Source organism: Nipponia nippon, unplaced genomic scaffold (genome assembly GCF_047370975.1).
Source record: "Nipponia nippon isolate SJK-2023a ecotype South Korea unplaced genomic scaffold, ASM4737097v1 scaffold_5, whole genome shotgun sequence".
NCBI classification, from domain to species: Eukaryota; Metazoa; Chordata; class Aves; order Pelecaniformes; family Threskiornithidae; genus Nipponia; species Nipponia nippon.
The window spans coordinates 3,104,114-3,121,676 of NW_028262369.1; the positions used below are offsets into that span (position 1 = coordinate 3,104,114).

The window sequence follows — 17,563 nt, forward strand, 5'->3', positions numbered from 1 at the left end:
AGGAGGAAAAAAAGGCTCAGATATATAAACTTACAGTGACCTATAGATATTCTGTACATCAGGGCATATGAACTAAAAAGCAGAAAACACAACTTTGTTGCATTTCACTACAAAGACAAATCCTCTTGGAAAGACAAAAAGGTGGAACAGTTCCAACCTTTATTCAAGTTTTTCTCAGCCTATACCTCACACATGGAGACCAAACTCCAAATAAGATTAATCAGGTCTGAAATAAAAAGCTTCAGACTCTTCAGAGAAGTTGCTACTTTACAAACGTATCATTTGTGATTGCACAGCTCAGAGTACAGTTTTACTTAAGATAATTTAGATGAAGGCTTATTCCCTCCAATCTTGTAACGTAGTCGTTGCTGCATGAGCAGCATTTCCCTCAAAGCTTTGGCAGTGTGCTGGTGTCACCACTAACTATAATACATACAGTTTACAAATCATGAATGCTTCGGAGGTAAGAAACTAAGATGACACATGTAAGAAGTTCTAGCAATGCTTTCCTAAGTTGCAGAACTAGCTAAAATAGGGCCACATTTATTCTGATGTAATTCTTTATCTGGAACTTCTCGCTAGAAGTTATATGGTGCTTATATCTATATATAGATGAAGAAACAACGGCTCTTGCTGCTATGGAGCATTTGCTGTACGGAGGCTGCTGGTAAGCACTCAAAATCCTCTGCAGCGATATGTATGTATAAGGGAGTATGACACACTCACAGGATGCTAATAAGGAATTAGAGATGCACTGATTATGCATCCAGAACCTGAAAGCTTCTTTATTTGAGCTTCATAACATCGATGGTGGTCAACTCAGTGGGGTTTTCCAATTTGTTTTTTTTTTCTTTTTAGAACTTAATTGTAGGAATTCTGGCAGGATAGCTCTTAAATGCAACAAAATTTCAGCCACTTAATCAAAAGTGCTATGTATACTGCTGGTCATACTGGCTCCACAGCATTTGATGCAAGCATTTGAGTAAATAGGGATGATATTAGCATAACATATCTCAAATAATCATTTATAATGGTCCACTTCCAGTCATTGTTCTCAGCAGTAAGTTTATGGGTCAGTCCTCAAATAGATGCCCAAAAGAACTACAGAAACCACTAAGAGCTTGTGGATCCAACTACAATATACCAAAAATCTTTTAAGAAAACCCCAAACAAACAAACCAAACCAAAAAAATCCCACCCAAAACAACAACAAAACCCACAAAAACAATCCCAAACAAAAAACCAACCCAAAAAATGCACACCCCAAAAAGATTGTTTCTCCTCATAACAGGGAGCAATATTTTCAGTAAACTCAGAGATGCTAGTCTCTTCCTATGTTTTTTACTTAATTCTTGATGGTTTCTCAAGAGTGTTACTTATTCCATATTTTTCTTATGATACCTAGATAATATTTTGCTCTATGCTTTCAGTCAGCTTCTTATAATGGAAATGGTTCTTTCTACAGTACCTTGTACAATTGTAAAGTATTGCTATCTGTCCTAATTATGTGAATTAGGAATGTGGGTTCACTAAGAATGTTTATGTAGTCATGCACAATTTTTTTTCTTTAAACTAATCCCTCTCCTAAAATCTAAACCAAGAAGCAATATATAAAAAAACCCCAAACTGCAAACCAATCAACTTGAAAGAAAAACATTAAACATGTATACTTCCATGAACTTTTTTCAAAGCTAATCTCGAAAGTTCAAAAGGAAATTACAAAATTAAGGTCTGGAGAGATTACATATTATTATCATCACACAAACTGTAGACACATTAGCAGTCCAGACTATCAGGAGAGTGTTATTTTGCATGTGTCCTATAAGACACCAAAAGGCTTTCTACTGCACTTGCTACTTGCAAATGTAAACCAAACCAACATGTGTATCAGTCCAAAGGATACTGGAAGGCAAAGACCACAGAAGTCTTTGATAGCTCTGCTTTGTGCAAAGTAACAGTAAATAACCTCACTACATACTGCATTAAGTGAAGAAACTAGCATTATTCTACCTACAGGTTCAGGTACTTAGAGGGTCATGGAATGAAACACCAAACTCTCTCAACCAAGTCCAGTTTGGGCTTCTTGTCTTTGCTGCAACACATGCGCTGGTGCTATGGAAGTTTAGTTTCTCCTACAGCATCTGAACCAAGTCAGTAGTTTTGCCATTAGTATCAGGGACCCTGTTGGCTCAGAGCATTTTACAGGAACCAGCTGAAGTCGACTCTTAATACTGAAGTAAATTCAGGAGCACTTACCTATTTGTACTTGTTCTGGCTGGCTCAATGACACAAATGCTGATGTATCATCAATCCACGAAACCTGAATGTTACCTAGGAAAGGCAAAAGAAATGATTATGACTATTTTTATCTTAGGCTTAGTCACAGATTTTATCTGATGCGCCATAACATAAAAGAAGACAGTCAACTGAGAGTAACTTCACCTTTGAAGTGCAATCGCTACGCACCTTTTGTCCACTGTAAAGGTGTGTAGTGCGTACACAGTTGTACACGACCCTGGAACTGTTCGGAAAGCAGTGACTGTTAAGGCTGCGTACGCATCCTGTATACCCTCAGACCCACTAGAGCAAGGGCCAAAAGGAAAAAGAGACACATCTAACACCTTTTTCACTCCCTGAGTATTCTTCTGCTTCTTCATAGCAGGTTGGGTGGGTTTTTTTGGTTGTTGTTGTTGTTTTTTAATCTTGTAACAATTCCAGTAATCCTAGGGGTTTTTTTTCATCCTCCCTTCATGTGTTCTATATAATTCTACAACAATTTTGCAATTTTTTCTGGGAAATTTCAGCTCTGTACCAAAATAAAGAACAGCTCTTTGGGTTTTAAAACCTATCCATCCTTCAGAACTGCAGCATTTGCTAAAGACACAGCATGGACAAGCTCCAGTTACCACTCACTGTTCCTTTACCAGTACAGACACCCAAGATAAGAAATTCCAGTAGAGCTGGGGGGGGGGGGGGGCAGACGGGGAAGATTGTTCACACAAGTGAAGAACTCCAGTTATTGCAACACTCTAAATCTTCAAACTCTGTTTTTTTTGGATCACACTCTACACCATTTCCTGGATGTGCAATGAAACCTTAATTTGAGTAAATATGAGGACAAATGCACAAAATCAGGGACCTCATTTGGAAGCTGTGACAATGGAACAGTGACTGGAAATAAGTTCCTCCATTCATCAGGCAGTTAGTCCATTTTCTACGTGAATGGCTTAAAGCGTCACATTAGCACTGAAAGAGGTCATCATCAAGCAAAAGTGGAGGAAAGGATTCCCGTTCCAGACACAAGGTCGTCTTATAGTCCAAAATCCATTTACATCTCCTGTCCTCACCTAAGTGCTCTACTGTTTGTACAATTCAGATATTGAAAATTGGTGCAATTTTTTCCAGGCAGACCAGGAAATCAAGTTACATATCATGTTACACCACCACTTAACCTTCAGACATTACAAGGTTAAAAACAATGATGCAAAATGGCTTAAAATGCATTTTATTTTCAGATGGTTAATCTATTTAAATCTAATTTAGCCTACAGGTTACAAGGTTATAGAAGACTCTTCTGAAATCCAGCCAGATAATAAACAGATTTTCTAATTATAAAAAATAAAAGCCTAGTTAGATTTAGTTTGCATGCTATACATTTGAGTAGCCAGCTATTTAGGACTTTAAGTTATAATCATTTTGATCATTGCCAAAACCATAATTAATTCAGTATGGTTTCTGACATTTCCCTGTACTAAAGGGCTAAGGCTGCTATTAAGACGTGCATACACTGAGAAGTCAAACATTAGAATTTCTCTAAACACTTTGTAGGGCAAAGAAATTCAATTGCTAATAATTCAGTCTTTGAAGAACACAGATCTTTGCTGTCTGTGGGTAAGGGTCTTTACTGCATGCTCTTGGCAGGACACTGAACATCTCACAACGCAGGAAAAGTCCAAGCTGATTTATGATTGCAACGCAAAATTTAGCGCATTTGGTAGGACCCTGACACCAAGCTTCCTTTAAATGTTAGAAATTACTGCACAATTTAACACTGTTCCAAGTGCATTGACAAGTTATTGCTCTCAATTTCTGAGTATCAAGTCCTCCTTTTTTTGCATTACTAATTATAAAATTTTCTAAACAATCATTTCAGACATCTGAGACCATACTCTTTGTAATTCTTCAACATGGAAGTGCTGTCCAGATTCTGTCCCTTTCCTATACATAGAGTTAATTAATTCCATATCTACCCAGAACAGACCAAAAAAAAAAAAAAAAAAAAAAAGAACAGAAAGAAAAGTTCTTCTGAACATCTTGCAATTGTGTCCTTAGAGTAAAATATCAAAGAGGACCAGTGATGGACTAAAATCTCCTGAAGGAGTTCAGCTCCTACACAAATGGACTTCAGTGCCCATGTTTTCACTAAGTAGCAATTAAAAATAAATAAATAAAAATCCAACCTACTGATGGCACATCATTTCAGTATCAGATACTTATTCATTGCTGCAGAAAGGCTGCTGCATTCTAAATGACTTTGGTATTTTAGATAAAAGTAAGGGTTTCAATACCTGCCAACATATGCTGCCTTTATACTCAGATTTATACATTTTAAATATATAATTTTAAGAACAAGTCAAACATTAAATTCTGGACACTGAGCTGCAATCTGAAGAGAGCTGCCAACAAATGCTCTTATGCAATTCTCCATGCTTAAAAGATACTTTTTTCAGACTACGTCACATTTCATTATTATTAAGAAATAAGAATTCAAGAGAGACAAGATTAATAAATTAGATCATTCAGCAATATTGCTAAGCACTCAGTAAATATTGTGCATTTCAAAAGTACGGTGAAAAGGCAATAAAGATCTGAAAAGCAAATGCATCTGCACTTCAAGTACAATATTTAGCAATCAACATAGCCACATGCCAACTTACTGCACGGCTAATCCAAATAAGCCATATACAGCAATGCAATAAAATACCGGCTCTAAAGAAACAAACCAGAAGATTTCTCTCTCCACACTTCCAGAATAGATCAAAAGTCTTCAATACTTTGAAGAACACCACTGTTAGCCTACACGAGCCCTTGTCTATTTGCCACTACATGCACTGTCAAACAACGTCCCTTGCTAAAAAAAGGGTAAACATCAAGTAAAGAATTATCAAGTGAAATAAAACATCTTCACCCAAACAGGAGTAGGTGAAAATCTGATCTGTTGCTTCTGAGACGAAGGCGCAAAGTAACATGTTTTTTTTCTATAAATAAATCTGAAAATTCTCTCTCTATAAACACAAACATGCAAACAACATTAAAATCCACCGAACAAAATGATACTGATGGATTATGTCAGTCAAACAGATTTTCCTTCAGTTTTTATACCACAACGACCAAATGTATGGAAAGGCTTCTGCGTAAGAGACTAAGTAAGCGAGGACTCAGCCTTCAAAAGAAAATTCTTACAGAAGAATTACAAGGAAGATGCCTGTACATGTCTATGGGGAAGACATGAGAACAGAAATTATATGAGAGATGTACAGAGGAGTTTCACTATTTCGTTATAAAACAACTAAGGCACATGTAATAAAATACTAAGAAGTTTTAAAACCAGAAGAATTTTTCATATAATGCTTAACTGCAATTAGGGAATTGCCATCAAGTGCTGCGGATGACAAGAATATATATGGGATAAAGAATGATTTTAGACCAACTTATGGAAAGCTGTGCAAGGCTTGAACTAAAAGATGCAAGTGTGACCTCTAGCTCGTGAGTCCCTAAGTTACACATTGCTAGAAGGCAGGGAAGTTGTTTTACTTTGGCTCTGTTCCTATACATTTCCTAAACAACTGTTAGTGGCAATTAAATGCTTAAGATGGGTATTAGCACTATATGGACCTTCATTTAACCAAAAATGTTTATTAATATATTCTACTTTCTTACAATTAAAAAAAAAAAAAATCAACCACATTGACACCATAATAGAATTGCTAAGAGTTTCTGGACACTGACTGCATCAGACAACAGAAATAGTTGAAGCTTTTAGTCTACAAGCAAGGGTTGAAGCGTATATTAAACACAAACAACATTTTCCTGGTGAATAATTGAGAAGGGTTAACAGAGCTTCCACCTTTCTGGCAGAAAGACGGAGGACAAAGAAAGCAAGAACAGCTGAAGGAAACATTGGCAGGAGAAGAAGGAGGAAAGGCCAGCAATGCACAGAGAAAAAATAGGATTAAAATTTAACACCCCCCCAAAAACCAAAACCAAAAGAAACAACAAAAACCAAAGAACCCCACACCACAAAAACCCCCCTCCACACCTAAGCCCCCCCCCAACCTAGCAAACCAACACTTGAAGCTCACATGTCTATATGAACATGAGCTCAGGAGAATACTTAATACATATACTGTGTGCTAGAAGTTTTTTCTTAAACTAGATTGTTCACCTTTGAAAGGGACATTTTTCAAGCTCTGCTTTTTTTTTTTTTTTTTTTTAAGAAAAGTTAAACAGTGAGTTTGCAGTACAGCGGTTAACAGGAACAGATGTCATCGTGTATGGAACTTGTAAACAAGTCTCAAAAATGTATTTGAGAGTCACTTAAAACTCACCTATATTAGTAGCTTAGACTACGAGAACAACATTTAAACACAAAAAGGACTGATTACATTTTAAAAATAATATATGCACCTTCAAGATCACTATGACTCCATGAACTACATCAGCGTCCACCTCCCTCTTAGAGACGACTCTCACAAAATACAATGCATCGGTTTGACTCCACGCACTTTGAAAATTTTTAAGCAGTAGCTTTTATAATACTTTAAAGTATGTGCTTTAATTAAAGCCCATCCAAGACATTCATTTAAGTAGAAGTGAAGGATATACACAAAAGCTGTCTTCCAGCAAATACTATTTTAATACCTTCATATTTCACATCAGCGTGACCAAATAAGCTACCCAAATTTAAGAATTTAGAGAAGGTGTTTTAAGAGACTGCATAGTACTGCAAGTACTTGTACAGTGAAAGTACAGTCACCCATGAGACGATAAAACCATCGTGCACGAACAGGTGTACGCTTGGTATGCATGCCGTACTGAAAGACTTGAGAATCACGAACACTCCTTCTAGAGCAGCAAACCTAAACCAATTCCAAGTCCGACACTGCAGCCCCGTCAGCTGTTTCACTGCCTTCATTAGAAGCTTCGTGGAAGATTACAACTCTCCTTCAATTCACACTAGGCTAAAACAAATTCAAAATCATTTTGCTGTAAAGTCAGATTAATGTTGCTATTCAATTTAACAACTGACTTTTAACTCAGGTAAGAGCTTAATTTAAAACCACTTTTGTTTAACTGGTGTAGTAAATCGGGATATTTCATGTCTGTTAATGCCATATTTTTGGGGCTTTTGGGAAATCACATAACCTCACATTGCTCCACTCTGTCTCTCTGTCCAGCTACACCTGAAAAAGCATAGGCACTCCTAGAATTCTGGAAGGAATCTGCACGGTTTTTTGAGATACCATGGCAATAAGACCTAAAACAAAATATAGATTAAGTACTACCCAAATACCAGGAGTTTGTAAATCCAGGTATGAAAACATTCAGCTCTGAAATCTGGAGAAGTGAGAGAAATGGGAATTTCAAAATTGAATGGCATTTTGCGATGTGCAAGTATGACCTCTGGCGGCAGTGATCTGCGCTGGCGTTTCACACCAACACTGAAGGCGGGCAGTTGATAAAATAAGAAAAATTATATGGCTGAGTCTTTAAAGCCTATAGAAACAACGTCCAAACCGCATTGTTTCTCACCCCTGTAACAGCAACTCCAGAAGAATCTCAGTAACTTTCTACATTCTCACATTCCAGATTTCCCAATTGGGAGTATTAAATCCTATCCAGCATTATACCGGCATCATGCTGCAGTACAGATCAAAAAGTCAGAAGGAACTAAGTGAATTTCATACAGATCAGAGACCCTGCACAGACTTATCAACTCACAATTCTAGGTGATGAGAAGAACGGTACCATTCTGTAAACTAGTGTGGTGACCCACAGCAAGCACCGGAGTGACACGACTGAGTACACTGAGGGACTTGCATCCTTTTACTGGTGATTAAACATCCTTATGGATACCACAGCAATTATTTCAATGGAGGTTAGGTTCAGGTTTGCCCTGAATCCGTTTGCCACACTACAAACTCTGACTTAAGTCATTAAGTGTGGTACATAACAACTGCTAGGATGAGAGGGAACGGCCTCAAGCTGCGCCAGGGGAGGTCTAGGTTGGATATTAGGAAAAATTTCTTCCCCCAAAGGGCTGTCAGGCCCTGGCCCAGGCTGCCCAGGGCAGGGGCTGAGTCCCCTGGAGGTATTTAAAAGAAGGGTAGATGTGGTGCTTGGGGACATGGTTTAGTGGTGGGCTTGGCAGTGCTGGGCTAACGGTTGGACTCGATGATTTAAAGGTCTTTTCCAACCTAAATGCTTCTATGATTCTATTACTTTGAAACAACTGCAGTACATTGATCAAGTACTAGCTAAACAGACATCTCTTAACTTGCTTGTATCCAAAAGGGGAAAGGTCCATTTCATGGTAGAGAGCCAGCTAGCCACTTACCTGCTTAAAAACACATGTAAAAATAGGCACGGTTTTTACAGTGATTATACTTCAAGGGACAAAAATCAATACTGGGACTTTAAGTAAAACTGGAGGCAGGAAAAAGGGGAAACTATAGTGCCAAGCAGAAAATTTTTTAGAAACAGGGAAATTACAAATTCAGTCATACATGCTGTGCTTAGAGCTGCCAAGACTAACGTAATATAAAGCAAAGATTTTATTTTTTTAAGCTTTGGTAAATAGATTCTTTTTTTTTTTTTTTAATCAATTTCCCATTAAAATCCTTATTACAGAATTTGAGGAAGACAAGGTGTCTATGATATGTAACATTTAATAAGCTACTTTCGATAATGTAAGTATTACAAGCAAGTATTTCTGGAAAATCATGCAAAAATTATTTTAATAAGAGTGATAATTTTTTTTTTTACATTAAGTGTTTCAAGAAATGAAGTTACCTCTTTGCAAAACAAAACCAAAAAACACCCCCCCCCAAAAAAAAAAACTAACAAAAACCCTCCCACAAACACCCAGAAAAATAATATAAAATTATTTGCAAGCCCAAAAGATCTCTTTTGAAGCATTACCTTACCTAGCAATAAAAACAATAGAAACCAGTCTGCAATAAAAATCTTGGAAAAAACATCCAACAAAGGGCTGTATGAAAGATCATTCTTGTTCTGATTTAGGGACGCAAAGCATAACCGCTGTTTTCTGCTTCAAGAGTCAGGTATCAGGAGATCACTGTCCATTAATTAGCATCTCCATATCCTTAAATTATAAACTAATACTTAGTAGAGGAAGAACAGGACTACTAGTCCTCCGTTATTAGATAGCTTTTTTGTTGTTTCTTCTGACTTGGATGGTGTTCCCAACCTTGAAATCAAATTGGTTATTTTCAAGCTTGCTTGCTTGACTAGACTCACATACGTTAGTGCCTGGCTTTAAGCAGACTGCAGGATGAACCTTATTCTTAAAACCTTGATCTGCCTTTCCCACCAATTCCCAATCCCTTTACCCACCTATATAAATTCTTACCTCCCTCCAGGAGAGGTTGTAAACAAAAGGACCAAAGGTCCACGATATTCAACAAGCACCACATAAACAGATTTCTAAAGAGCAGTTTATCAGGGCAGACATTTTCAACACATCATTACAAAAACAGTCCATAGGACACCATTCAAAAATTACAAAAGGCGATTCATCATTACATATACTAGGAGTAAGCCCGCATCCACAGATTAAAAATAACAAACAAAACCAGAGGCACTTGCTAATGACAAAGAGGGAGGGAAAAATCAATGTATAAGGAAGGATAGACTCTATCACTCACCAAAGGCACTGAAAAGCTGGTAAAGGTCACTAGTCTTCCACTCTTTGGGAAAAGTAACATGAAGAACATGATCTCGTTTTGGCTGCACTGCAAAACAAAAAAAGCATTTGTTAAAATAAGAGTCATTACCGGTATCTTCAGAACATCCTAAAAAAATTATCCAATATGGTCACGTAGGTTTTTTTTTTTTCCTCCTTTTTTTTTTTTAAATAAGAAAACAGGCCAATATCTATGAAACTACATCAGGCACCAATGAAAACGTGCCTGCAATTATGCGTGAAATAGACATACTAAATCCTACTAGCTCATCTGTATAAGAAACTGAAACAGCATTACATGCAGTGGGAAATACCCACAAATCCAGTCCTTCATATCCCTTGTGCCAAGTTCAAGGACAAAAGAAAAAAACCCAACAGCTTCTTCATGCACCAGCTCTAGCTTTAAAAAATTCTTAGCAATACTTCAATGTTGCCATTTTTCTGTCATTAAAAACAAAAAAAAACAAAAAACAAAAACACAACTTACTGTGAAACAATGTTCAATTCAGTTTTCGTATAACATTAGGTACAAGCTAGAAAACACATGCTGACAGACTTTTTGTTTTATTAAAAACTACACCAAGAAAAAAATAGCATATAAAGGCCAACATCTAAAGAAGAAGTGCACAAGAAGTCTTTGGTGTACACTGAAAGTTATTTGGAGCTTTGCGAATTTGAGAGAGAGAATCCAAGTCAAAGTGCTGGATGAGGTAAGACTACAGCAGAAATTACCACTATACATCTGCCTTACTTTTCCACACTTCCCACACTTTTCCACATCTGGTTTTGGTCACCATCAGAGGCAGGCTACTGAACAAGATGGACCTTTGATCTCGCCCAGTAAAGATCATTTGTACAGAAGAAATCACCACAATGTACATGCGACTGAAGATCCTTTCACTAGACACGTGAGCTTTTAGAGCACGTGGATTCCTATCATATTTTAAAAAGCAGCAAGTGGAATACTAGATATTGAAATGTTTTCCATTTTCATATGGAACTATGTACAAGTCATTAATTGAGCCTCTCCACAGGTATCTGCAAAGATTTACGTTTTTCTGCATGACACATTGCTAGATCTTCCCTTGTCATGTTACGTTTGATGTTAGACAGAGGCTGAACCATTCAAGTGGAGTGTTCCACTTTAAAATTTACTGCTCCAGTTTGGTAAAAGTAACTCAAGGGTTAACTACACAGAGCTTTATATGATCAGATTTTAACTTGACCACATGGAAACGCTCTCAGGAAGAGCTTCTCTCTTCTTTGGGTATAGAGATATAGGGCCTGACTTTCACCTTCGTGAATTACCCTCTGCAATTCTTTTGTGACACAAACTTTTCTAGTTTCTGATCTCCTTAGCTTTCAGCATTAAAATAGGAGAATTTTTCAAGGGGGATCTCATTCATGGAGCACGTGTCCAAAACTGGGCCATCAACCACTTGTTATTGCTATATCTGCCTTCCATGTGTACTCGACCCCATTACACAAGGGCAAACCTGTTAGGTTTTTTTGCCACATTTGTTTAAAATGCAACTTTGCACTGTTTACTGATGAAAGCCTTGTGGATTGTTAACTTCATAAATACAGCTACGCATTAGCAATTACTGCAATTTAGTTATGACTAGTAATTACAGTAAGTGGTAGTGTCCTCAGCCTGGTACGTACTTTATAGTAGAAAGTATGTACATTTCTAGGTGTAACTCTATTCCACAAGTAGGTCTTTATTTTTGTACAAACTTGAGAACTGTAGCTTTCAACAGCTGAATAGATAGAAGAGATTTTTATGAGCTTTGGTTTTAAGCCTTCCCACCCCTGCCCAAAGGGTTAATGGAATTTTTATTCCCAAATAATTTTTTAACATCTTGCGTAAACTCAACAGAACACAACAGTTAGAGGCCTCTAAAACTCAAGTTTCTAACCAAAACATGTCATGAAAATAGGACAGAGATTTCCAAATGCATCTGTCTTCTAAGGAAGAGACTGCACCATGAACTCGATTATAGTATTAAAATACTAAAAAAAAAAACAAACAAAACAACCCCAAACTTCCCAAATGCACGTACCAACAGTTAAAATAATACAGTTGTAACTCAGCAGCTCATAACTGAAATACTGAATGCTTAATGAAGTCAAGGGAAAGTAAGTTTCCTAAGTTTTGAGTAACTCCTTGTTTTGCTCCACATAAGTAAAGAACCTAGTTTTTCAGTTGCAAAAAAAAAATGCAAGACCAGAACATGACCCTGTGGTAAGCTGCAACATGGCGTCTGATTAGTTGGTCAGCAGAACCCATGCAGCTTCGAAAAGGGTAAATTTTTCATCTGTCTGATCGTATTGGCTGAAATAAAACTGATATTGGAGACAGGTATGCAGGAATATAGCCTTTTCCAGATGAAACAGTATTAACTGAAGATGTGATAGCTGCCAGCCTCCAGCCACTTGTTATTTGCTTGTAAGTGCTTTAATCTTTTTCGCTCAGAACAAGCCAGGTTAGCATGAGTTTATTAGAAACCCCCTGCTAACAAATTACAGGTTTGCATGAGCGCCCGAGCATCACGTTGGATGGAGACACAAGTAGCTAAAGAAAGCCATCCCTTCATGAGCGCAGGAGAAGTCTTGTTCTTTAATCTGCTACTTCAAAAACCAAAGAGGACACAACATTTTTTAAGCACCAGAATTCAATTTTTTTGGCACTATACAAGCCAAACACCAAAACCCCACAAGTTGTCTTACCAAGCCAATGAAGACCAATTCATTGCTGCCTAGCCTATTGAACAACTAACAATTCAAAGGTTTAAGTATTTGCAATCCAGTAGCAGAGAATTGTAACAACTCCAGTTTCAGATGTTATAACCGCCTTTTTCTATTGATTAGAGAGAAGAAACTACTCCTAACCCTCCAGTATCAGGTTATTCTTAAATTCACTTTGAATCCTCTGTTAAACCTCTATACGTCCTACCTACACAGATGAGAAATATTTCATTCATATTCTGCTTTGCAGTCACTTTGTGCAGCAACCTCATTCTTTTAAAGGAGTTTTTAATACACAGTAACAAAAGAAGGTGATGAAAGCCACTTTCACATATTCAATACTATTTGACCCAGCATATGTTACCGAACTCCATTATTTCTGGAAAAATTGCACAAACTAGCTCTAACACTACAGGACAAACAAACTGACAAACACAACAAAACCTACAGCAGTCACCTAGTTAGCTGCGCCTCACCTTTTGGTGGTTTTTTTGGTTTTTTTTTTGTTTTTTTTTTTGTTTTGTTTTTTTTTTTTTTTTTAAATACAGTCTCCAAGTATAACTACCACAGAAGTGTGGCCTTATTCTTTGCATGGCTCTACTTCTCTGCAAAAATGCCCCCTACAGACAACAACCAACCAGATAGCTTCCTCAACCTACAGTAGCATTTAAACCTCAGAACAGAAATAGAAGTTTCTAAAGCAGCCAGCCAAACATGCCTCCCTGGATGTACTTTCCGTTTTGAAGCTTAGAAAGTCTCCCTGGTTCAGATTCTACTGTCGTATCTGCATCAGTCCACTACAGGAGCGGCTTTCAGAGGGAAGAGACAGACTTTCGGAGGCAGACTCATCTTTGGCAACTCTTCTTGGCAAAGTATCAAAACAATCCTGTAAGTTGGCTAGCAAGTGGAAGTAGCATCTTTACAGCTTAGTAACTTTGGCATTCTCTCAATGACCCAAAGTATTTACCCATTCTTCCACTCAATATCAAACAGTTGGGGGAAGAAGTATGCAACATAATTAGATAACCATTCCAATAGATCTGCAGAGCAAGAGCTCGGTGATCTGATCACCTAACTGCATTTAAAAATTAAATATATGCCCTTACTGCATACATCTGCCTCTCCAATAGTTACTTCCATCTTTCTAGAACTGCATTCTGTTAGTATTAAACTAGCACCTCATAAAGGGTCATCCTCCAGTCAGAGCTTTCCGATGCGTGGAGTGGAAAATGTCTTTACATCAATATTGCTTCCAGATGGGTATCATTTTTAAGACACTCGTGTATCTGACTTCACAGTATAAAATTAAGCTTTCCTCTAGTTGAGGACTAGACTGACCTCCAGGGCTTCACTTTTTCGTACATCAAGGCACCAGTGGTAACACCCACCCGAAGTTTTCTCCCTCATAGTGTACATCCCATAACAGTAAGGACCTTTATATTCTCGTAAAATCTGTTTTCATTTAAATGTATTAGCAACTTAGTACAGCCCCAGGTCCGTAACCTGAAATAACTCTAAATGTAAGAATATTTCAAGTAATATTTTTCCATTTTTGTAAGCATAACCTCATGTGGCAAAAGAACTGTGATGTTTTGATTGAAGTTAAGTAAAGGTACTGCTGCACACAAATTGTGAAGGAAAGTGGCCAGAATATTTTCAGAACCATTTGCTATTCACTAGTTTGCATCCTGTATTTACTGAGGGGAGAGGGGGGCAAGTGTTAAGACCCCACTTTATATGTTGCATGGTACGTAAGAATAGTGACCCAAAATAACCATAAAGCTGTTAACTTCAAACTCTGTTACATTTAGTTACAATAGTTTAATCTGTTCTAGTTAATCCCCTTTATAATGTAGATTCTCCAGTCAAAGTTGAAGAACTTATGGTTTTACTATTTCATTCGCGAAAAAAAAAAAAAAGGGGATCTTTCAGATTGTTTGATAAGTGGCTAATAACCTAAACACAGCTGATGTCCCGTGCTTTAGATATATGATAATTAATTTTAAACTTCCTCCTCCAGGAAATTTGTCAAAATGGTAGTAAGTTCACAATGAAATAAGCTACTTACAGTCTGGTCCTTCCAAATTGAGATATGGTATGTCCATTACTCTCATAAGAAATAGCCTGAAGCAAAATGGAAAAGCACCATTAGCAAATTTCTGCCTGAAGACCTTTTAATAAGCTTTCCTTTTTCTATTTCTTTAGATGTTGCTTCTGAAGAAGCAGAATTAATCATCCCAACCATATCTTAAGCTATATTAAAACAAACAGACCCTCTAATTAAGTCCAATCCATTACCTAACAATCCAGATTCAAAAAGTTACTTGGCATCATGCTAGTAATTTTACTTATTCAATAAAACAAGAACAAAGAAGCACCACACTGTTACTGCAGAAAACAATTAAAACAAGTGGGGAAACGGACATTTAGAAAGTAGCAGCTCTGTGCAGTAAGAGCCAGTTACAGGGTGGATAGTGCAAAAGCTGTCATTCTAAATACACATGTATTTTCCCATTTTCTGAGCAATGCATCATGCTTCAGATGGAACGGATCTTAAAACCCCCAAACTGCAAAAGACATCATGACACTTTAGCGGAGATAACCAGGACGAGTCTTTTGCCCTTTAACATGTAACTGAAGAGTTTCTCAAAACATTCAAGAAATGCTTTCAGTAAAAGCTCATATTCAACTCTGAAAACTATTTCCCTCCAAAATAAGATAAGTAGCCTAAAATCCTGTCATAGGTATAGATGCCATATTGCTGTTAGAAAACTGTTGCTGTGTAGTGTTCACTGGAGGGCTAAAATAAATAACTTTTCTATCATAACTTCAAAAAGCTTCTAAAACGCTTATCAGATTACAGTTACAATATTCAACTAGGTAATAACTGATCTAAACAGCTGATAAAAACATTTTAAGTGTGCGGACTGATCTGTAATTCCCTAGAGATTCTTTATATCATACCACACTCACTATTAGTTAAAGAGTTTGAATATTATGTCCTTATGGTCACTTGTGTCACTGAAAAGTCTACTGGAATGCAGTTGATAACTTGTCTTTATTATAAATACTCAGGAGAAAGACCAAAAAAAAAGAACACTGGGGAGAAAATGGACTATAGGATAGGTTCACATGTGAGCCAGGGGATCTTCAGAGAACTGGCACCAGTTATGATACACCCTGTCCCATCTAATTTCTCTTCCTGAGTCTCAGGGAAGATAGGGTATAATTGTGCACTGTGTCCCCCTGAGCACTGCAGAACCTAAAAGGAATTTTATCAGTAAAAATTAGGAACATCAGCATCAATTAACTTTAGAAACTTTAACAATTCCAGCATAGCACTGAGTAATGAAGATATTTTACAAAGGAGCCAGTTTCTTCTTATGTTTAGCCTTAGGTGCCATACTCCTATAGCCTTGGCTTCATTATAGCTATCTGTCTGAACAGGACAGAAGTGACATCTTGAGAACAAAGCTAGCTTCAGAAGACAGCTTTCACAAGGAAACAGAGAAAAACGTCCTTAAGTCTGCCATCTCCTAGAGATCCAGGGTAATACTGACAGGACATGCACTGCTATTGCTCAAAAAAGAAAAAAAAAAAAAGCCATCCACCCCAAAAACAACAGACAGGAGACACGGTGATCAGGCCATAAGGGTATCTTTTATGAGATTAAAGGGAGGGGGAATACAAAGAGGGAGCGTGGGACACATCTTCCAAGGAGGAATAGAAGGGAGGTGACTATATTCCATCTGTGGTGGAAGACATCAGGCATCAGGATCACAAAGCACCTAGCTGAGCAGAAAACAACTCGCAGGACTGGGATCTATGCTCTGCTAGTAAGCTGGGCTTCACTTCAGACTGTTGGAAGATGCTCAGTTCCATTTATTACCTATGATTTGTGCTCATGTCATCATCTGAAATAATGTCAATGCCACCGTTAGTAGGAGCCACAGCCTTCTTCGGACTCCAGTGCAGGGGATAAGCATAGCCTAAATATACAGTATTTCAGCTAGTCAGTAAAAGCAGTTCAGTCTCCACTGGATGAAGGCTGTCCATCCTCCGTGCAGGATAGCAAAAGTTAAAACAAAACAACAACAAAAAAAAGGCAGATTTGGTTTATGTTGAGCTATCTGAAGAAAAAGCTTTCACAGAGTTCTTGGAACCAGCTACTTTTTAAAGTACTCAAATAACTAGTTTAGTTCCCTAAGTAGCCATGAAAATAAAGATGAAGCTTACTAAAAATACAACAAAAACTTCTGGGGAGAATACTAGTTAAGCTGCCCTCCCCCAGGTTTTATCATGTTGAGGAAAGCAATACAGTGGCCAACAGCAAGAACAGACTTATGCCAAAAAATGCATAGACCTGAGATTGATTAAGATCAACTTTCTGTCCTCTGAGACAAATCCTACATTTATTTGTTTGGTCAAACAACTATGGCTCTAAACAGCACATAGACACACTCCCTAAAGAGACAGTATAAATATCGATTTTAATATTAAGTGCACTTCAAGTACATTACAGCAGTTAACTGCATCTTGTAGCACTAATTTACATCACATGGATTATGAACACTGAGTTTCAGCATAATCCATAATTAAATATCCATGATTATGGTTGTAAGATTCCTCATCTATCTCCAGAAAATTTAAACTAATAAGGTTGTTCTGTATGACAACATGAATCCTACTTTGTATTAAATTAGCTAGATTCATGAAGTTGTAGCTATGATGTTGCTTTTCGCTACGTTAATTCACAATTATTTAAAAGCTATACTGAGTAAGCTAAAAAAAATGTTATTTCCTACACTGTTTAGAGGCTACAGCCAGATC

General features: G+C 37.3%; 1 protein-coding gene across 4 annotated transcripts in view; it reads right to left on the reverse strand.

Annotated features, from left to right (window-relative positions):
• The window catches only part of PARN (poly(A)-specific ribonuclease), a 64,418-nt gene that overhangs the window by 24,154 nt on the left and 22,701 nt on the right, over positions 1–17,563 (reverse strand). For all 4 annotated transcript variants that reach the window (XM_087731466.1, XM_087731465.1, XM_087731467.1 and 1 more), the window contains 3 exons: positions 14,802–14,857; positions 9,948–10,034; positions 2,257–2,331 (listed from right to left, as the gene is read on the reverse strand). In XM_087731466.1, the coding sequence (XP_087587592.1) occupies positions 2,257–2,331; positions 9,948–10,034; positions 14,802–14,857 (218 nt within the window). The remainder of the gene's footprint in view (positions 1–2,256; positions 2,332–9,947; positions 10,035–14,801; positions 14,858–17,563) is intronic.